The 23,296-nt window shown below is 38.7% G+C and overlaps 1 protein-coding gene across 4 annotated transcripts in view; it reads left to right on the forward strand.

Annotated features, from left to right (window-relative positions):
- NFKB1 (nuclear factor kappa B subunit 1) overlaps nucleotides 1-23,296 on the forward strand; it is a 131,132-nt gene that overhangs the window by 72,228 nt on the left and 35,608 nt on the right. For all 4 annotated transcript variants that reach the window (XM_033214880.1, XM_033214881.1, XM_033214882.1 and 1 more), the window contains 3 exons: nucleotides 17,945-18,108; nucleotides 19,962-20,120; nucleotides 21,585-21,689. In XM_033214880.1, the coding sequence (XP_033070771.1) occupies nucleotides 17,945-18,108; nucleotides 19,962-20,120; nucleotides 21,585-21,689 (428 nt within the window). The remainder of the gene's footprint in view (nucleotides 1-17,944; nucleotides 18,109-19,961; nucleotides 20,121-21,584; nucleotides 21,690-23,296) is intronic.

Here is a 23,296-nt window from a genome sequence, read left to right on the forward strand (position 1 = left end):
TTTGCTTTAGTAATCTTTCAGGATTTTAGAAAGAACTAATGGTTATTTAAATTTGAGACCTTAGACAGGGAATAGAAGTAAATTGTCTCCAGGGAAAGTGAGGGATTCTTTCACTCTCTTGTAGTACAGTGGGGTGTGGGCTCAGTAGTTGGGAGAACTCATCATTCATTCATTCAACAAACATTTTGAGCATCTCAGCTCCTGAGTTTGATCATGATGTCTGATTGTAGTGCGGTGAGATTTTCTAACCCTATACAATTTCAGTGAGAAATTTAATCAAGATGCCACTTGAGAGTTACAATAGACTCAGTAGTCTTACGTGTTTAGCGTTTTCTATGAAAAGTCAGTACTCGCTTTCTAATTTGATTTTTAGCTGAGAAATTTTTGCTTACAATGTTTCACAAAATACACTATTCATAATTCGTTTCTATCTCTCTATGTATATACATTTTTAAGGTTTTCAATGTCAAAACTTATTGCATTTATATAGAAAGAACATCATGCTAGCATTCTGGAAACCAGAATTTTATTCCCAGTACTGTTGCTCTCAACAGAGCACTGGGGGCAAGTTATAAGACTTCTTGGGGACCTTAATGTCTTCCCTCATAAAATGAGAGGTTTTCACTACAGAATCTTATGTTTAGGCCGTTTACATCTCCAGAATTCTAGACTGAACTAACATTACGTAATGTTATGAAATAACATGAGCAAACTTGCCACATACATATTTATGGTATGACATTGATTATTAGTATTTAGTTCTGACTTGTAGATAAGAGTAGCACATAGAGAAACTTAGGAAGATAGCCAAAATTATGTCTTAGACTTGTCAATACTAGAAATGAAGCTAAGATAACCTGTTTTCAATAATACAGATTAGGCAAAGAGCAAGCAAGGCACTAATCCAACATACAAAAAAAGATACCTAAAAAATGGCAGTAAGAAGATAAATAACTTTTAAATTGTCAAAACCAAAGGAATTACTTTCTTTGGAGTGTTTATCTTCACCTTTCCCTCAGCATGAATTCTTAATAAACTTAGTTTCTACTTTCAAAAGGATTTTATCTATGTTATAAATATTCATGTTTTAAATAACCGAGTCTTGATTATAAGTTCGATTGCTGTAATGTAGGGAATTTGTTATTTTCCTGTTTTTTAAAATTATCTTTAATTTTGTCTTTTTATTTTTTATTCATTTATATAATTAACCTTTACTGCCTTTCTTGGTAAAAATAATAATAATAATAATAATCTTAGTTTGGTGTTTTATTTTAAATCCTGAATATCAACAATTTGTTTCAACGTATTTTAGTTCTTTGACATTTTTATTCCATGGAAAATGTCTGTGTTCTTTGACTTTGCTTTAGACCAGTTCCCTCACTAGTAATCACCACACCCTCTCTGCTTTCTGGCAGCTCTGATTTAGAGATGTAGAATTTTTTTTTCCAATTAATACATATATAATATACCAACTGGCAAGCACTAGGAGTGGATATTTAAATATAAAAATACAGAGGAGAAACAAGGCCTTCTTCAATGTCTGTTGCTCCCGTCTTTGTCCATGAGTTCTCATCATTTAGCTCCCACTTACAAGTGAGAACAAGCAGTATTTGCTTTTCTGTTCCTGCCTGAGTTTGCTAAGGACAGTGGCCTCTAGCTCCATCCATGTTCCTGCAAAAGATATGCTCTTATTCTTTTTTATGGCTGCGTAGTATTCCGTGGTACATATGGTACCACATGTTCTTTCTTTCTTTATATTATTGATGGGGAATTTAGGTTGATTCCATGTCTTTGCTATAATGGATAGTGCTGCAGTGAACTTTCACATGCATGTGTCTTTATGATAGAATGATTTATATTCCTTTGAGTATATACCCAACAGTGGGATTGCTGGGTTAAATGGTAGTTCTGTTTTTAGCTTTTTGAAAAATCACCACACTGCTACAAAATCAATGTGTAAAAATCACAAGCATTCCTATACACCAATAACAGACAAACAGAGAGCCAAATCATGAGTGAACTACCATTCACAATTGCTTCAAAGAGAATAAAATACCTAGGAATCCAACTTACAAAGGATGTGAAGGACCTCTTCAAGGAGAACTACAAACCACTGCTCAACGAAATAAAAGAGGACACAAACAAATGGAAGGACATTCCATGCTCGTGGACAGGAAGAATCAATATCGTGAAAATGGCCATACTGCCCAATGTAATTTATAGATTCAATGCCATCTCCATTAAGCTACCAATCACTTTCTTCACAGAATTGGAAAAAACTACTTTCAAGTTCATATGGAATCAAAACAGAGCCCACATTGCGTAGATGATCCTAAGCAAAAAGAACAAAGCTGGAGGCATCATGCTACCCTGACTTCAAACTGTACTACAAGGCTACAGTAACCAAAACAGCATGGTCCTGGTACCAAAACAGAGACATAGATCAATGGAACAGAACAGAGCCCTCAGAAATAATACAATACATCTACAACCATCTGATCTTTGACAAACCTGAGAAAAACAAGAAATGGGGAAAGGATTCCCTGTTTAATAAATGGTGCTGAGAAGACTGGCTAGCTATATGTAGAAAGCTGAAACTGGATTCCTTCCTTACACCTTATAAAAAATTAATTCAAGATGGATTAGAGACTTAAATGTTAGACCTAAAACCATAAAAACCCTAGAAGAAAACCCAGGCAATAACATTCAGGTCATAGGCATGGCCAAGGACTTCATGTCTAAAACACCAAAAGCAATGGCAACAAAAGCCAAAATAGACAATTGGGATCTAATTAAACTAAGGAGCTTCTGCACAGCAAAAGAAACTACCGTCAGAGTCAACAGGCAACCTACAGAATGGGAGAAAAATTTTACAATCTATCCATCTGACAGAGGGCTAATATCCAGAACCTACAAAGAACTTAAAACAAATTTAAAAGAAAAAAAAATCAAACAACCCCATCAAAAAGTGGGCAAAGGATATGAACAGACAGTTCTCAAAAGAAGACATTCATACAGCCAAAAATACTCATCATCACTGGCCATAAGAGAAATGCAAATCAGAACCACAGTGAGATACCATCTCACACCAGTTAGAATGGCGATCGTTAAAAAGACAGGAAACAACAGGTACTGGAGAGAATGTGGAGAAATAGGAACACTTTTACACTGTTGGTGGGACTTCAACCATTGTGGAAAACAGTATGGCGATTCCTCAAGGGTCTAGAACTAGAAATACCATTTGACCTAGCCATCCCATTACTGGGTATATACCCAAAGGATTATAAATCATGCTGCTGTAAAGACACAGGTACATGTATGTTTATTGCGGCACTATTCACAATAGCAAAGACTTGGAACCAACTCAGATGTCCATCAATGACAGCCTAGATTAAGAAAATGTGGCACATATACACCATTGAATACTGTGCAGCCATAAAAAAGGATGCATTCATGTCCTTTGTAGGGACATGGATGCAGCTGGAAACCATCATTCTCTGCAAAGTATTGCAAGGACAGAAAACCAAACACTGCATATTCTCACTCATAGGTGGGAATTGAACAAGGAGGACACTTGGACACAGGGTGAAGAATATCACACACCGGGGCCTGTCATGGGGTCGGGGGTGGGGAGGGATAGCATTAGGAGATATACCTAATGTAAATGATGAGTTAATGGGTGCAGCACACCAACATGGCACATATATACATATGTAACAAACCTGCACATTGTGCACATGTACCCTAGAACTTAAAGTATAATAAAAAATAAAATAAATAAATTAAGCAAGTTTACAAGAGCAAAAAGAAAAAGAAAAATCACTACCCTGCTTTCCACAATGGTTGAACTAATTTGCACTCCCACCAGCAGTATATAAGTGTACCCCCTTCTCCACAGCCGTGCCAGCATCTTTTTTGACTTTTTAATAAAAGCCATTCTGACAGGTGTGAGATCATATCTCATTGTGGTTTTAATTTGCATTTCTCTAGTGATCAGTGATGTTGAGCTTTTTTCCATGTTTGTTGGTGGCATGTGTGTCTTCTTTTGAAAAGTGCCTTAAACAGTCACTTATCTTTTAAAGAAACTTTTGAAATCAGAAAAAAAAAAGTGTTTATATTTAATCACGTATTTATCATTTGCAGTGCTCTTCATTCTGTTTCATAGGTCAAGATTTCTATCTGGTATCATTTTCTTCTGCCTGAGGCACTTCCTTTTATTATACTGCTGATCTGATACTGATGAATTCTTTCAGTTGGGTGTATGTCTTCACAGTTTTTTATTTTATCTTTGTTTTTCAAAGATATTTTGAAGAGTATAGAATTTTAGGTTGACAGGTCGGGCACGGTGGCTCACGCCTGTAATCCCAGCACTTTGGGAGGCTGAGGCATGCGGATCACGTGAGGTCAGGAGTTTGAGACCAACCTGACCAACATGGAGAAACCCCGTCTCTACTAAAAATACAAAATTAGCCAGGCATGGTGGTTTATGCCTGTAATCCCAGCTACTCAAGAGGCTGAGGCAGGAGAATCACTTGAACCCAGGAGGCGGAGGTTGCGGTGAGCCAAGAGCAGGCCATTGCACTCCAGCCTGCACAAGAGAAAAACTCTGTCTCAAAAAAAATAATTATACGTTAACAGTATTATTCTTTCACATCCTTAAACTATGTTGTTCCACTGTCTTCTGACTTGCCTTGTTTCCAGGAAGTCACCTGTCAATCTAATCTTTGTTACTCTATATGTTTTTTTTTCTCTCTAGCAGCTTTTCAGATGTTCTCTTCCTCACTCATTTTAAGCAATTTGATTATGTATATTAGCATAGTTTCCGTCGTGTTTCTTGAGCTTGGGGTTCATTGAGATCCTTGGATCTCTGGGTTTATATATTTAGTAAGTTTTAAAACTTTTCGGACATTATTTTTTCAAATATTTTTTTCTGTCACTCCTCTTCATCTTCTTCTGGAACCCCAGTTGCACATATATTTTGCTATATGAAATTGTCCCACAGCTCACTGATGATCTGGGTTTTTTTTTAATCTTTTTTTCTCTGTTTCATTTTGGATAGTTTTATTATTGTGTCTGCACATTCACCAATATTTTTGTCTATACTGGCTAGTATGTTCTTAATTCTATCTAGTGTATTTTTTCTTCTTAGACATTGTAGTTTTCATTTCTATAGGTTTGTTTCAGGTGTTTTTTTTTTCATATCTGCCATGTTACTCCTTAACATACCAATGCTTTCTTCTTTTTCTGATCATATGGAATATATAATAGCTATTCAATGTACTTGCGTACAAATTCTGTCTTCTGGATCTATTTTTGATTAGTTTTTGTCCTAATTATGATTTATGTTTTCCTTTTTTTAATATATAGCATTTCCATTGTATTAGGTTATTTTTTATTATTACTATACTTTAAGTTCTACAGTACATGTGCACAACGTGCAGGTTTGTTACATGTGTATACATGAGCCATGTTGGTGTGCTGCACCCATTAACTCATCATTTATATTAGGTATATATCTCCTAATGCTAACCCTCCCCCCACCCCTCCCCACAATAGGACCTGGTGTGTGATGTTCCCCTTCCTGTGTCCAAGTGATCTCATTGTTCACTTCTTACCTATGAGTGAGAACATGGAGTATTTGGTTTTCTGTTCTTGCGATAGTTTGCTGAGAATGGTGGTTTCCAGCTGCGTCCATGTCCCTATAAAGGACATGAACTCATCCTTTTTTATGGCTGTGTAGTATTCCATGGTGTATATGTGCCACATTTTTTTTTTTTATTATACTTTAAGTTCTAGGGTACATGTGCATGACGTTTATATCATGTATAACTCCCCGAAGCAATCCCTCCCTCCTCCCCCCTCCCCCTGATAGGCCCCAGTGTGTGATGTTCCCCTTCCCGAGTCCAAGTGATCTCATTGTTCAGTTCCCACCTATGAGTGAGAACATGCGGTGTTTGGTTTTCTCTTCTTGTGATAGTTTGCTAAGAATGATGGTTTCCAGCTGCATCCATGTCCCTACAAAGGACGCAAACTCATCCTTTTTTATGGCTGCATAGTATTCCATGGTGTATATGTGCCACATTTTCTTAATCCAGTCTGTCACAGATGGACATTTGGGTTGATTCCAAGTCTTTGCTATTGTGAATAGTGCCACAATAAACATACGTGTGCATGTGTCTTTGTAGTAGAGTATTTATAATCCTTTGGGTATATACCCAGTAGTGGGATGGCTGGGTCATATGGTACATCTAGTTCTAGATCCTTGAGGAATCGCCATACTGTTTTCCATAATGGTTGAACTAGTTTACAATCCCACCAACAGTGTAAAAGTGTTCCTATTTCTCCACATCCTCTCCAACACCTGTTGTTTCCTGACTTCTTGATGATTGCCATTCTAACTGGTGTGAGATGGTATCTCATTGTGGTTTTGATTTGCATTTCTCTGATGGCGAGTGATGATGAGCATTTTTTCATGTGTCTGTTGGCTGTATGGATGTCTTCTTTTGAGAAATGTCTGTTCATATCCTTTGCCCACTTTTTGATGGGGTTGTTTGTTTTTTTCTTGTATATTGTTTGAGTTCTTTGTAGATTCTGGATATTAGCCCTTTGTCAGATGAGTAGGTTGCAAAAATTTTCTCCCATTCTGTAGGTTGCCTGTTCACTCTGATGGTAGTTTCTTTAGCTGTGCAAAAGCTCTTTAGTTTAATTAGATCCCATTTGTCAATTTTGGCTTTTGCTGCCGTTGCTTTTGGTGTTTTAGACATGAAGTCCTTGCCCATGCCTATGTCCTGAATGGTACTACCTAGATTTTCTTCTAGGTTTTTATGGTATTAGGTCTAACATTTAAGTCTCTAATCCATCTTGAATTAATTTTCGTATAAGGGGTAAGGAAAGGATCCAGTTTCAGCTTCTTTATGGCTAGCCAGTTTCCCAGCACCATTTATAAATAGGGAATCCTTTCCCCATTTCTTGTTTCTCTCAGGTTTGTCAAAGATCAGATGGCTGTAGATGTGTGGTATTATTTCTGAGGACTCTGTTCTGTTCCATTGGTCTATATCTCTGTTGTGGTACCAGTACCATGCTGTTTTGGTTACTGTAGCCTTGTAGTATAGTTTGAAGTCAGGTAGCGTGATGCCTCCAGCTTTGTCCTTTTGACTTAGGATTGTCTTGGCATGCGGGCTCTTTTTTGGTTCCATATGAACTTTAAAGCCGTTTTTTCCAATTCTGTGAAGAAAGTCATTGGTAGCTTGATGGGGATGGCATTGAATCTATAAATAACCTTGGGCAGTATGGCCATTTTCACGATATTGATTCTTCCTATCCATGAGCATGGTATGTTCTTCCATTTGTTTGTGTCCTCTTTGATTTCACTGAGCAGTGGTTTGTAGTTCTCCTTGAAGAGGTCCTTTACATCCCTTGTAAGCTGGATTCCTAGGTATTTTATTCTCTTTGAAGCAATTGTGAATGGAAGTTCATTCCTGATTTGGCTCTCTGCTTGTCTGTTACTGGTGTATAAGAATGCTTGTGATTTTTGCACATTAATTTTGTATCCTGAGACTTTGCTGAAGTTGCTTATCAGCTTAAGGAGATTTTGGGCTGAGACATGGGGTTTTCTAAATATACAATCATGTCATCTGCAAACAGGGACAATTTGACTTCTTCTTTTCCTAACTGGATACCCTTGATTTCTTTCTCTTGCCTGATGCCCTAGCCAGAACTTCCAACACTATGTTGAATAGGAGTGGTGAGAGAGGGCATCCCTGTCTTGTGCCAGTTTTCAAAGGGAATTTTTCCAGTTTTTGCCCATTCAGTATGATATTAGCTGTGGGTTTGTCATAAATAGCTCTTATTATTTTGAGGTACGTTCCATCAATACCGAATTTATGAGCGTTTTTAGCATAAAGGGCTGTTGAATTTTGTCAAAAGCCTTTTCTGCATCTATTGAGATAATCATGTGGTTCTTGTCTTTGGTTCTGTTTATATGCTGGATTACGTTTATTGATTTGCGAATGTTGAACCAGCCTTGCATCCCAGGGATGAAGCCCACTTGATCATGGTGGAGAAGCTTTTTGATGTGCTGCTGAATCCGGTTTGCCAGTATTTTATTGATGATTTTTGCATCGATGTTCATCAGGGATATTGGTCTAAAATTCTCTTTTTTTGTTGTGTCCCTGCCAGGCTTTGGTATCAGGATGATGTCGGCCTCATAAAATGAGTTAGGGAGGATTCCCTCTTTTTCTATTGATTGGAATAGTTTCAGAAGGAATGGTACCAGCTCCTCCTTGTACCTCTGGTAGAATTCAGCTGTGAATCCATCTGGTCCTGGACTTTTTTTGGTGGGTAGGCTATTAAATGTTGCCTCAATTTCAGAGCCTGCTATTGGTCTATTCAGGGATTCAACTTCTTCCTGGTTTAGTCTTGGGAGAGTGTAAGTGTCCAGGAAATTATCCATTTCTTCTAGATTATCTAGTTGATTTGCGTAGAGGCATTTATAGTATTCTCTGATGGTTGTTTGTATTTCTGTGGGGTCAGTGGTGATATCCTTTATCATTTTTTATTGCGTCTATTTGATTCCTCTCTCTTTGCTTCTTTATTAGTCTAGCTAGCGGTCTGTCAATTTTGTTGATCTTTTCAAAAAACCAACTCCTGGATTCATTGATTTTTTGGAGGGTTTTTTGTGTCTCTATCTCCTTCAGTTCTGCTCTGATCTTAGTTATTTCTTGCCTTCTGCTAGCTTTTGAATGTGTTTGCTCTTGCCTCTCTAGTTCTTTTATTGTGATGTTAGAGTGTCAATTTTAGATCTTTCCTGCTTTCTCTTGTGGGCATTTAGTGCTATAAATTTCCCTCTACACACTGCTTTAAATGTGTCCCAGAGATTCTGGTATGTTGTATCTTTGTTCTCATTGGTTTCAAAGAACATCTTTATTTCTGCTTTCATTTCGTTATGTACCCAGTAGTCATTCAGGAGCAGGTTGTTCAGTTTCCATGTAGTTGAGCGTTTTGATTGAGTTTCTTAGTCCTGAGTTCTAGTTTGATTGCACTGTGGTCTGAGAGACAGTTTGTTATAATTTCTGTTCTTGTACATTTGCTGAGGAGTGCTTTACTTCCAATTATGTGGTCAATTTTGGAATAAGTGCGATGTGGTGCTGAGAAGAATGTATATTCTGTTGATTTGGGTGGGAGTTCTATAGATGTCTATTAGGTCCGCTTGGTGCAGAGATGAGTTCAATTCCTGGATATCCTTGTTAACTTTCTGTCTCGTTGATCTGTCTAATGTTGACAGTGGAGTGTTGAAGTCTCCCATTATTATTGTATGGGAGTCTAAGTCTCTTTGTAGGTCTCTAAGGACTTGCTTTATGAATCTGGGTGCTCCTGTATTGGGTGCATAGATATTTAGGAGAGTTAGCTCTTCCTGTTGAATTGATCCCTTTACATTATGTAATGGCCTTCTTTGTCTCTTTTGATCTTTGATGGTTTAAAGTCTGTTTTATCAGAGACTAGGATTGCAACCCCTGCTTTTTTTTGTTCTCCATTTGCTTGGTAGATCTTCCTCCATCCCTTTATTTTGAGCCTATGTATGTCTCTGCATGTGAGATGGGTCTCCTGAATACAGCAGACTGATGGGTCTTGACTCTTGATCCAGTTTGCCAGTCTGTGTCTTTTAATTGGAGCATTTAGTCCATTGACATTTAAGGTTAATATTGTTATGTGTGAACTTGATCCTGTCATTATGATATTAACTGGTTATTTTGCTCGTTAGTTGATGCAGTTTCTTCCTAGCCTCGATGGTCTTTACATTTTGGCATGTTTTTGCAATGGCTGGTACCGGTTGTTCCTTTCCATGTTTAGGGCTTCCTTCAGGGTCTCTTGTAAGGCAGGCCTGGTGGTGACAAAATCTCTAAGCATTTGCTTATCTGTAAAGGATTTTATTTCTCCTTCACTGATGAAGCTTAGTCTGGCTGGATATGAAATTCTCGGTTGAAAATTCCTTTCTTTAAGAATGTTGAATATTGGCCCCCACTCTCTTCTGGCTTGTAGAGTTTCTGCTGAGAGGTCTGCTGTTATTCTGATGGGCTTCCCTTTGTGGGTAACCCGACCTTTCTCTCTGGCTGCCCTTAAGATTTTTTCCTTCATTTCAGCTTTGGTGAATCTGGCAATTATGTGTCTTGGAGTTGCTCTTCTGGAGGAGTATCTTTGTGGCGTTCTCTGTATTTCCTGAATTTGAATGTTGGCCTGCCCTACTAGGTTGGGGAAGTTCTCCTGGATGATATCCTGAAGAGTGTTTTCCAACTTGGTTCCATTTTCCCCCTCACTTTCAGGCACCCCAATCAGACGTAGATTTGGTCTTTTTACATAATCCCATACTTCTTGCAGGCTTTGTTCATTTCTTTTTCTTCTTTTTTCTTTTGGTTTCTCTTCTCGCTTCATTTCATTCATTTGATCCTCAATCGCTGATACTCTTTCTTCCAGTTGATCGAGTCGGTTACTGAAGCTTGTGCATTTGTCACGTATTTCTCGTGTCATGGTTTTCATCTCTGTCATTCGTTTGTGATCTTCTCTGCATTAATTAGTCTAGCTGTCAATTCTTCCACTTTTTTTTCAAGATTTTTAGTTTCTTTGCGCTGGGTATGTAATTCCTCCTTTAGCTCTGAGAGGTTTGATGGACTGAAGCCTTCTTCTCTCATCTCGTCAAAGTCATTCTCTGACCAGCTTTGATCCGTTGCTGGCGATGGGCTGCGCTCCTTTGCAGGGGGAGATGCGCTCTTATTTTTTGAATTTCCAGCTTTTCTGCCCTGCTTCTTCCCCATCTTTGTGGTTTTATCTGTCTCTGGTCTTTGATGATGGTGACGTACTGATGGGGTTTTGGTATAGGTGTCCTTCCTGTTTGATAGTTTTCCTTCTGACAGTCAGAAGGACTGTCTGTTGGTCTGTTGGAGATTGCTTGAGGTCCACTCCAGACCCTGTTTGCCTGGGTATCAGCAGCAGAGGTTGCCGAAGATAGAATATTGCTGAACAGCGAGTGTACCTGTCTGATTCTTTCTTTGGAAGTTTCCTCTCAGGGGTGACTCCACCCTGTGAGGTGTGGGGTGTCAGACTGCCCCCAGTGGGGGGATCTCCCAGCTAGGCTACTCAGGGGTCAGGGACCCACCTGAGCAGGCAGTCTGTCCGTTCTCAGATCTCAACCTCCGCATTAGGAGATCCACGGCTCTCCCCAAAGCTGTCAGACAGAGTCGTTCGCGTCTGCACCGGCCCCCGCTCTTTCCCCTATGGACTGCAGCTGTGCGCTGTCCGCAGAGGTAGAGTCTACAGAGACAGGCAGGCTTCCTTGAGCTGCTGTGAGCTCCACCCAGTTCGAGCTTCCCAGCAGCTTTGTTTACCTACTTAAGCCTCAGCAATGGCGGGCGCCCCTCCCCCAGCCTCGCTGCTGCCTTGCGGATCCATCACCGCAGACTGCTGTGTTAGCAGTGAGGGAGGCTCCGTGGGCGTGGGACCCTCCCGGCCAGGTGTGGGATATATTCTCCTGGTGTGCCTGTTTCCTTAAAGCGCAGTATTGGGGTGGGAGTTACCCGATTTTCCAGGTGTTGTGTGTCTCAGTTCCCCTGGCTAGGAAAACGGATTCCTTCCCCCTTGCGCTTCCAGGTGAGGCGATGCCTGCCCTGCTTCAGCTCTCGCTGGTCAGGCTGCAGCAGCTGACCAGCACCGATTGTCCGGCACTCCCTAGAGAGATGACCCCAGTACCTCAGTTGAAAATGCAGAAATCACCGGTCTTCTGTGTCGCTCGCGCTGGGAGTTGGAGACTGGAGCTGTTCCTATTCGGCCATGCCACATTTTTTAATTCAGTCTGTCATTGATGGACATTTGGGTTGATTCCAAGTCTTTGCTATTGTGAATAGTGCCACAATAAACATACGTGTGCATGTGTCTTTATAGCAGCATGATTTATAATCCTCTGGGTATATACCCAGTAATGGGATGGCTGGGTCAAATGGTATTTCTAGTTCTAGATCCTTGAGGAATCGCCATACTGTTTTCCACAATGGTTGAACTAGTTTACAATCCCACCAACAGTGTAAAAGTGTTCCTATTTCTCCACATTCTCTCCAGCACCTGTTTTTTCCTGATTTTTTAATGATTGCCATTCTAACTGTTGTGAGATAGTATCTCATTGTGGTTTTGGTTTGCATTTCTCTGATGGCAAGCGATGATGAGCATTTTTTCATGTGTCTCTTGGCTGTATGAATGTCTTCTTTTGAGACCTGTCTGTTCATATCCTTTGCCCACTTATTGATGGGGTTGTTTGTTTTTTTTCTTGTAAATTTGACTGAGTTCTTTGTAGGTTCTGGATATTAGCCCTTTGTTAAATGAGTAGATTGCAAAAATGTTCTCCCATTCTGTAGGTTACCTGTTCACTCTGATGGTAGTTTCTTTTGCTATGCAGAAGCTCTTTAGTTTAATTAGATCCCATTTGTCAATTTTGGCTTTTGTTGCCATTGCTTTTGGTGTTTTAGACATGAAGTCCTTGCCCATGCCTACGTCCTGAATGTTATTGCCTAGGTTTTCTTCTAGGGTTTTTATGGTTTTAGGTCTAACATTTAAGTCTCTAATCCATCTTGAATTAATTTTTGTATAAGGAGTAAGGAAAGATCCAGTTTCAGCTTTCTACTTATGGCTAGCCAATTTTCCCAGCACCATTTATTAAATAGGGAATCCTTTCCCCATTTCTTGTTTCTCTCAGGTTTGTCAAAGATCAGATGGCTGTAGATGTGTGGTATTATTTCTGAGGGCTCTGTTCTGTTCCACTGGTCTATATCTCTGTTTTGGTACCAGTACCATGCTGTTTTGGTTACTGTAGCCTTGTAGTACAGTTTGAAGTCAGGTTGCATGATGCCTCCAGCTTTGTTCTTTTTGCTTAGGATTGTCTTGACAATGTGGGGTCCTTTTTGGTTCCATATGAACTTGAAAGTAGTTTTTTCCAATTCTGTGAAGAAAGTCATCGGTAGCTTAATGGAGATGGCATTGAATCTATAAATTACGTTGGGCAGTATGGCCATTTTCACAATATTGATTCTTCCTGTCCATGAGCATGGTATGTTCTTCTATTTGTTTGTGTCCCCTTTTATTTTACTGAGCAGTGGTTTGTAGTTCTCCTTGAAGAGGTCCTTTACATTCGTTGTGAGTTCGATTCCTAGGTATTTTGTTCTCTTTGAAGCAATTGAGAATGGGAATTCATTCGTGATTTCACTGTCTGTTTGTCTGTTACTGGTGTATAAGAATGCTTGTGATTTTTGCACATTGATTTTGTATCCTGAGACTTTGTTGAAGTTGCTTATCAGTTTAAGGAGATTTTGGACTGAGACAATGGGGTTTTCTAAATATTCAATCATGTCATCTGCAAACAGGGACAGTTTGACTTCTTCTCTTCCTAACTGAATACCCTTGATTTCTTTCTCTTGCCTGATTGCCCTAGCCAGAACTTCCAACACTATACTGAATAGGAGTGGTGAGAGAGGGCATCCCTGTCTTGTGCCAGTTTTCAAAGGGAATGCTTCCAGTTTTTGCCCATTCAGTATGATATTGGCTGTGGGTTTGTCATAAATAGCTCTTATTATTTTGAGATATGTTCCATCAATACCAAATTTATTGAGTGTTTTTAGCATGAAGGGCTGTTGAATTTTGTCAAAAGCCTTTTCTGCATCTATTGAGATAATCATGTGGTTTTTGTCTTTGGTTGTGTTTATATGCTGGATTACATTTATTGATTTGCATATGTTGAACCAGCCTTGCATCCCAGGGATGAAGCCCACTTGATCATGGTGGATAAGCTTTTGGGTGTGCTGCTGGATTCGGTTTGCCAGTATTTTATGGAGAATTTTTGCATCGATGTTCATCAGGGATATTGGTCTAAAATTCTCTTCTTTTGTTGTGTCTCTGCCAGGCTTTGGTATCAGGATGATGTCGGCCTCATAAAATGAGTTAAGGAGGATTCCCTCTTTTTCTATTGATTGGAATAGCTTCCGAAGGAATGGTACCAACTCCTCCTTGTACCTCTGGTAGAATTTGGCTGTGAATCCATCTGGTCCTGGACTTTTTTTGGTTGGTAGGCTATTAATTATTGCCTCAATTTCAGAGCCTGCTATTGGTCTATTCAGGGATTCAGCTTCTTCCTGGTTTAGTCTTGGGAGAGTGTAAGTGTCCAGGAAATTATCCATTTCTTCTAGATTTTCTAGTGTATTTGCATAGAGGTGTTTATAGTATTCTCTGATGGTAGTTTGCATTTCTGTGGGGTCGGTGGTGATATCCCCTTTATCATTTTTTATTGTGTCTATTTGATTCTTCTCTCTTTTCTTCTTTATTAATCTTGCTAGCGGTCTATCAATTTTGTTGATCTTTTCAAAAAAACCAGCTCCTGGATTCTTTGATTTTTTGGAGGATTTTTTGTATCTCTGTCTCCTTCAGTTCTGCTCTGATCTTAGTTATCTCTTGCCTTCTGCTTGCTTTTGAATGTGTTTTCTCTTGCTTCTGTAGTTCTTTTAATTGTGATGTTAGGGTGTCAATTTTAGATCTTTCCTGCTTTCTCTTGTGGGCATTTAGTGCTATGAATTTCCCTCTGCACACTGCTTTAAATGTGTCCCAGAGATTCTGGTATGTTGTATATTTGTTATCATTGGTTTCAAAGAACATCTTTATTTCTGCCTTCATTTCATTGTGTACCCAGCAGTCATTCAGGAGCAGGTTATTCAGTTTCCATGTAGTTGAGTGGTTTTGATTGAGGTTCTTAGTCCTGAGTTCTAGTTTGATTGCAGTGTAGTCTGAGAGACAGTTTGTTATAATTTCTGTTCTTGTACATTTGCTGAGGAGTGCTATACTTTCTACTATGTGGTCAATTTTGGAATAAGTGTGATGTGCTGAGAAGAATGTATATTCTGTTGATTTGGGGTGGAGAGTTCTGTAGATGTCTATTAGGTCCACCTCGTGCAGAGTTGAGTTCAATTCCTGGATATCCTTGTTAACTTTCTGTCTCGTTGATCTAAGGTTGACAGTGGGTTGTTAAAGTCTCCCATTATTATTGTATGGGAGTCTAAGTCTCTTTGTAAGTCTCTAAGGACATGCTATTTTTCTGTTTCTTTCCATGCCTGGTAGTTTTTTATTGGATGACAGATCATTTGAATTTTGTGGCATTGAGTCCCGGATTCCTTTTTTTTTTTTTTTGGTATGCTTTTAAATGTTTGAGGATTGGGATGAAGTTATATTTGGGAACAGTCTGATTCTTTCTAAACTTACTTTTAAGCTTTGTCAGAGAGACCAGAGAAACCTTTACTCTAGGGTTTATTTGACATCATTACTAAGGCACTACCTTTCTGAATTTTCAACTTGATGCTCCATGTATTACAAGATTTTTTGAACTATTCCAGCCCTATATGTGTTACAGTAATTTTTCTGCCTCCACCTCTATGGTGGTTCTTTTCCCAGCTTTGATAGACTTTCCCCACACACAGCACTCAGCTGAAGATTCCAGTGGTCTCTGAGTGTATCTCTGTTTGAAGTTTCTTCCTCTCTGGTGCTCTGCTTGTGAGTTTTAGCCTCCTTGGCTTCCTCCAGTGTTTAACTGTGTCTCCTCAACCTTGGAGACTGCCAGGCCCTATTGGGGTTCCTCCTTCCTGTGCTGCAGCCTGGGACTTTCTAGGCATTAAGCCAGAGTAATTACAGGATTCACCTTATTTATTTTCCTTTAAGATTACTGTCTGTGCTGCCTGTTTTCTAGTGTTTGAAAACTATTTCTTCAATGTATTTTAGATATTTAAGGTTCAATCCAGTCTGTTTTACTCTATCGTTACCTGAAGCAGAAGACTGACTTCTGTACTGTTTCATTTGTTAACCAGAGTAAATCCTTCATTATTCACATAATAAATTAATAAGGATGATGGTTTTCTCACAGGGACTAGATGAGGCAATATACATGAAAAGCATATTATTGACTGTAAAGGGTAAGGTGTTACACAGATGTTTATCATTGCTATTTCCGAGGAGATAACCCCGTTTTCCTGCAGTTAGGGAAGTTCTATATGGGAATAAGGCTGAAAGGCCAAAAGATGGAGGTATTGTTTGTGAAAAACTGCTTATACTTCTATGCATGTAAAGATGTCATGTTGCATATTTTTCTGTGCTGTATTAATTCATGCATTCATTTATCAACAGATACTTAAACACTCATATGTCAGGCATTGTTCTAGGGACTAGACATCTCTGCCTTCAAGGAGCTTATTTTCTAGTGGTATATTTTCTGTTCTGTGTCTTAGCTATCCACTTTTTTTCATCTGCCTGAACACATGACTTATTCTGTCTCTGGGCCTCATTTCATTCTGCCTTATAACTCCTATTTTCTTCCCTAGTTTATCTGACCTTCCTACCTTAGCTTGTTCATTCTTGCCTTCAATTCAGTTGTCATGAAATCTCTTTCTTTTCTCTACTAATTTTTTTTCTTTCTTTCTGAGTAAAAGCTAGAGGAAGAAATCCTTACGAAAGCTTACAAGGCTTTAAAGGATCTGGCCCCCTGCTTACCTCTCTGAATTCTTTACTTTCTTCTGACAGCTTGCTCATTTCACTCCAGCTACATTGACCTTGCCTTTGTTGTGTTTTGAAAACACCAGCGTGGTCCTACCGCAGGAATTTTGCACTTACTGTTCCTTTTGCTGCCTTCATCATTCATATGTTCATGTCCTCCCCATCACTTCCTTCAAGTTTTTGCTCAGTTGTCATCTTTTCACTGAGTGTCCTTCCTGACCTCTTCCTACTTTAAAATGTTATGCTTTTTTCTAGTACCTCTCCTGTTCCTCATTCCTACTTTATTTTTCTGGATAACACTTATTGCCTTCTAAATTGTATCGTATAATTTACTTCTTTGTTTCTTCTCCGTTGTCATACTAGCATATAAATTCAGTGAAGGTAGAGATTCTTTTACTGTGGACAAAAGCATCTAGGACATTTCCTGGCACTGATAAGGATCTGCATAAATATTTGTTGAATGAATGAATCTCCTTGGTAAAGTCCTTTTTTGTTTGCCTGTTATATTTATTGAATAGACTTCTTTGTTTCATACGCTTTAATTTCACAAGTAAATGGCTGGAACATTTTGTATATTTTCTTATAAATCATTTTAATTGCTTTTAAGCTTATCAACATATTTTGTTTTATAGATATGTAGCCTTCATGAAATATAAGATTCTCCATCCCTGTTTACATGTATATTTAGATGACAACTCTAATGGTAATAAATAATTCCAACCTTATAGATGACTCAGGAGAAGATAAGATTACAGGTAGACTTTAAATCCCATTCAGAAACCCAAGGATGATTCAAAAGGAAAATAATCATTCCAAATATAATACTCCTCTTATTCTTAAGAAGTGTTAGTATTATATTTTTAATTTTTAATACAACTCCCATATAGAGTTGTATAGAAAATACTTTAAAATGAACCCAGTAAGACTTCCTCATTAAGACACATAGACACATATGGTCCCACTCCCTTAATCACAATTTGGAAGTCAAATAAGCTCTGAAAACCAAAACATTTTTCCAAGTTTATCGCAGACTCATTTGGTAGTAAAAACCAATCTGATCTGACATGTAGCTGTTTATAGTCTTTATTTTTCCATTTGGTGAGTCCAATTATATATTTCACTGCAGAAATAGTAACGTGTTTGACTACATTGTGTACCCCAGACCTGCTTAGAGTGTTATGTAATATGCAGTATATGCCATATATTGCCTAACATCAAAAATACACTGAATTCTGAAATGCATCTAGCCCCAAGAGATTTGTATAAAACATTTGAGAGCTTGTGTATGTTTTTAAAATTTACAAGTGAAGCCCGATTCTCTATACATTAAATGCCTAACTTTTGGTTGTTGTTGCTGCTGCTGTTACTGTTTTTTCTCCAGCTTCGCAAACCTGGGTATACTTCATGTGACAAAGAAAAAAGTATTTGAAACACTGGAAGCACGAATGACAGAGGCGTGTATAAGGGGCTATAATCCTGGACTCTTGGTGCACCCTGACCTTGCCTATTTGCAAGCAGAAGGTGGAGGGGACCGGCAGTTGGGAGGTAAGCATCATTCTCCTGGCCTTGCTCCTCCACAAGGGGTCCAGGCTTTGGTTTTCATCTGTATGAATTATATGTTCATCTGCATCCCTTCCAGTCTCTACCCCACACTGCTATCACCTTTTCCCTGCTCAGAAACTTTTGATGGCATCCTGCTACTTCTAGGATAAAACCTATGGCTCCACAGCCTGGCATACAAAGCCCTCCTTCTCTGGCCCCAGCACCTTTCCAGCCTCATCTCCAGCCCACCTTGCATCCTCCTCTTGCCATCTCTGCTCTCTGAATAACTGAGGTATATTTATACCTTTATATGTGTCTTCCTCTACCAAAAACACCCCACCATTTCCATTTCACCCTCTTGAAAACCAATGCAGAATTCAAGACTTTGTCCAAAGAACACCTCCTCTGTTTTACCTTCCCCAACTCACATTATTATAAGACATTTTTCTTTCTTTGGGCTCTGCAGATAAGTTATAAACTGTTATCTTTATCGGAAAAATGGTATGATTTTCCATTTCTTGCCTTTTCTCAAAATTTTTTTTCAACCCCATTCTCTGTCCCACCACCTGCCCCATTTCTACTTTTGTGTTTTGTCCTTTACTCTGGCCTTCCAGTCATCATCTCATACTCACATGATTCAAAACTGATTATCAGTTTTCAACTAAATGTACTCCATCTTCTAATAACCAGACTCAAAATCTTCCCATCCTCTCTGACTCCCCCTCCTCACCTGTGCTGCAAGGCTGTGCTCTCATGGAATGCCAGCCATTCCATGCTCTCTGGCATTCCACACTGCATTCCATTTTCATTGTTGCACTTATAGTAGTCTTCTCCCTGGTCTCTATCCCTCCCCACTTTTAATCGAGTTTACATCTTGTAGCCAGACAGATATTACTTAAGTTCTGTATCTTGTCACTGCTCAGTGTCTCCCTGTTGCCTACAGAATCCAAATTCTGTAAGTTGGCTTTTTGGATCTCCCAAGAGCTGGCCCCAGGCTACATTTCCAACTCTGTTTCCCATTTTGCTCCTTCAGGTCAAACTGTACTACTTGGTAGGAACACCATGATTTCTCACTTCCCTGTCTTTGCACATTCTTTCTATGTTTGCTCTCTCCTCTTCCTGGAATGCCTTTATCCACTCTCTTATATGAATATATCCAAATTCTGCCACCTTTTCAAGATTCAGAGCAAATGCCTCTTCTGCTCCAAAGCCCTCTGAACTCTGTCCTCCTTGAAATTCCACGTCACTTCATTTGTAGCTCTTTTGTAGTACTTGTCTCTTGAATCACTACCTTTTATGATATTATAGCTGAATTATGACTATATCCATCAGCATGAAAACTCCAGCAGGAGGGAAGAAACAAGATGTCACTGAGTCATTCAGTTCCTTCAGAAGTTGTTTTTGAGTACCTACTATGTGCCAGGCTCTCTGCTTGGCACTGTGGAATGAGCTCAATCCCTGTGCCCAAACAGCTTTTGGAATAATTTGCACACTTCTCAATACAGCTGGTGCCCAGTAGGGTTATTCAGTTCCATTCGATCACATCCTGTGTGCCTTTAACTCTTATTGTAGAGAGAAAAGGGAAAGGTGGAGGGAGGACAGGAGAGGAGGGAGGTGATCTGATACATGGAAGAGAGTTTTTACTGTAATCCGGAGAAAATGCAGGTCTTTGATGCCTTTCATATTGGATGACATAAATGAGGCTGTTTTTAACATTTTATTAGCAATATGAAGAGTTTCAAAAGAGGAAAATGGGTTTTTATTGTAAGTTTACATTATTTGTGGTTTATAAAAGCATGGTCTTTTAAATGTTCACACTTCCCTGGGCATGAATGGACTGTGTTGTATGGCCCTAGATCGGGAAAAAGAGCTAATCCGCCAAGCAGCTCTGCAGCAAACCAAGGAGATGGACCTCAGCGTGGTACGGCTCATGTTTACAGCTTTTCTTCCGGATAGCACTGGCAGCTTCACAAGGCGCCTGGAACCTGTGGTATCAGATGCCATCTATGACAGTAGTGAGTACTTCACTTCCAACAGGGGGCACACCAAGAATAGACTTCTAGCCTTGCCCTGCCATTTACTTGCTAGCTGAGTCCTGGGGAAGGTAACTTAATCACTTTAAGCCTCAGCTTTATCATCTATAAAATGTGAATAGGAAAATCTAGCTTGAAAGGTTGATGTCCAGGTTAAATGAGATATTTTAAGAGGGGCTCAATACATGTAATTCTTTTTCCTTTGATGTACATTTTTTAGTCTTTTGCATGAAATGGTACATCTCTTCTTATTTATGAATGTCTTACTTAAAGATATATGGTTGATGCTTTTAGAAGGGAGAATAATCCCAGTTTTCTTTGGTGGTGGTGGGGCTCTGGAAAGAAGTTAATAAAAGACAGCTATTATTCTTACATATTTTCTTGCCCATATGTTACTAGCTTTATCAAGAGAGAAACTTGAAGTTAAATGAATGAGTAGCATAGATAGCATGTGACTTCCGAATCCTATTTCAAGCCGGATTAGGCATCATGTCCTGTAGTCCTGCCTACTTGGGTGGCTGGGGTGGGAGGATGTAGAGTTTCAGCCCAGCATGAGTAACATAGTGAGACCCCATCTCACAAAAAGTATATATATATATAAATTTATAGTTCCTAGAACTTTTGAGTTTTACAGTAATCTTCAGCATTTACCATGCAACTTTCTTGTTTGATTATGCATGGGATTGATAAGACAGGTGTTTCCAAAAAGCCTGCAAGCATAGTACTCAGACTCATTGAAAGTTTATAGAATTTGGCATGTGTGGAAAACTGCATGCTCCAAGTACAACAACTAACTGAATTCTCTAATTTAAACAAGTTTGAAGGGAAGTGAAAGGTTATAAAATGATACAGACTCATACCACAGAATCACCTTAAAATGCAGCTGTTGGAGAAAAAAAAAAAAAAGGAAGCTTTTTGCTGTTGCCACAAGAAAGTTTTGCCTCTTCGCCACACAGAATCCTAATTTAGTTTGGGAAAAAGAAACATAACATCCCCATTTTCCTTACCTGTAAAATAAAAAATAGTAAATAGTTTAAGAAAACTGTACTTTTCCTAAAGTTTTTAGGACTCTTGTAAATAGAATAATAGCAGAATCATGGAAACAAATTTGGAATTAAAGTCTTGACCTCATCGAAAGGCCGGAAATCAATTAGCTTGGTACTTCCCAATACATCAGAAAAGCTCTTTCTGTTTTTGTATCAGTCTCTCTGTGTTAGAGGGAGAAACAAATACCTACTGCTTTCTACCTCATTTGTTTTGGTGACCCATGCCCAAGAAATGTTCCAAGAACTTCAGAAGCCATTCTTGTTTTATTTATTTTGTTAGTGAAAGCATATATTTAAGCTTTGTTTTGGTCATGTGTGCTAAGGGGAGGGTCCTACCTAAAGGACTGGCTTGTTGAGCTGAGGATTAACCATGTTATTGTTGTTTTTCGTCTGTGAACAGAAGCCCCCAATGCATCCAACTTGAAAATTGTAAGAATGGACAGGACAGCTGGATGTGTGACTGGAGGGGAGGAAATTTATCTTCTCTGTGACAAAGTTCAGAAAGGTAAATACATTCTCTGATCTCTAATCTCTGATCTCCAGAGGTGAACTACAATTCTGAGTGTGTCTGTGAGTCACATTTCAGCAGTGAACAAGAAACGTCCCTCTGCTGCCATAGAAAAGTCTTAAAAAGCATTTATGTTTTACGTCTTCCAAATGTAAGTTGTCTGTGTTATTTTTCTTAAGTCAACTAATTCACTTTTAGATTTACCAAAGAAGTAAAGAGAAATAAGAAAATCGTGATAATAATCATCAGCGACTTTCAGTATCTTTATACTTTAAAATTAGTATCTGTACTTTGTTAAACAAAAATAAATAGTAGCCCATTCTTGACACACATATAAACACACGCAGAGAATAAATAATGTTTTTCATAGTATTAAATTGTTGATCTTATTTATTTTGCAATGTTTTTATATAATACTGAGAGAACTTCTCTGAACACTTCCACAGATGTGATGTTAACTAAGAAAAGGAAGGAGAACAGGGAATACAGGGAAATTTCTCAAAGCTCATTTCTCTCACAATTTTCCCTTTGAGGAAAGGTTCTTGGCATTTATCTTTCATTAGATACATTACAACATTGATAGATTGGTAAAAGCTGAGGAAAATGTGTTATTTTCTCAAACTTCATTTTTTTTTAAATAAAATGATAGTTGGAAAGTGTAGTATAATAAATATCTGTTTACTACGAGGTGAGCATTTTCAAAGTAAGTAAATACCTAACTGAAAATATAAATAAGTAAAATAAATGAATAAAAGACATGTGGCTTTTTAAAAAATTCTCATGTGAGATTAAGTGCTCTGAGGTATATAGTCAGAAAACATGGGATCAGATTTTGAAGTAAACACATACATACTTTATCAAAAAAAATTTATAGGCCAGGCATGGTGGCTCATGCCTGTAATCCCAGAACTTTGGGAGGCCAAGGTGGGAGGATTGCTTGAAGCCAGGAGTTTGAGGCTGTAGTGAGCTACTGTCATGCTGCTGTACTCCAGCCTAGATGACAGAGCAAGACCCTGTCTCAAAAAACAGACGTTTACACTTTCTCTGCCTACACTAGTGTCAGCCTTCTTCCAGTCCACTCTGTCCAAGTAATACTCATTTCCAGATTCCTGTGTGTACATACTGTGAGTAAACACAATCTGAGTATCTTTATTTGTAAATGAGATTCTTAGTCATTATCATTACATTGGAATGACTTAGTAAGAAATGTCTCGTACTTGGCTTAAAGAATCTCAATAACTAGGTCCAGTGTAGTCCTGCCTGAAGGCGAAGGAGATAGTAAGATGTTTTATCCATTCCTAGTATTTCTAAAGTTCTACTTAAATAGAAATAAAAACTTTGTTTCACAAGTCAATAGTGTGGCCCTTTCTATGAAATGGAAAGTGAAGCCAGGAAGATGCCAACCTAAGTTATATTGTCACATGTCTGTAGAAGTAAATACAGTCCATGACTAGAGTGTGCAATTTAAGCATTGCATTTTAATTAGAAGGGACCTGATCATTATAGTATTTTGACCAGTTACTCAGTATGAACTAAGAGACTATTATAGTGAGACAGTTTAATAGTGTGTTAAGAGCCTGGACTCTGAAATTATACTGTCCATG

The sequence above is a fragment of the Trachypithecus francoisi genome, unplaced genomic scaffold (genome assembly GCF_009764315.1).
Source record: "Trachypithecus francoisi isolate TF-2019V2 unplaced genomic scaffold, Tfra_2.0 Lachesis_group1, whole genome shotgun sequence".
Lineage (NCBI taxonomy): Eukaryota > Metazoa > Chordata > Mammalia > Primates > Cercopithecidae > Trachypithecus > Trachypithecus francoisi.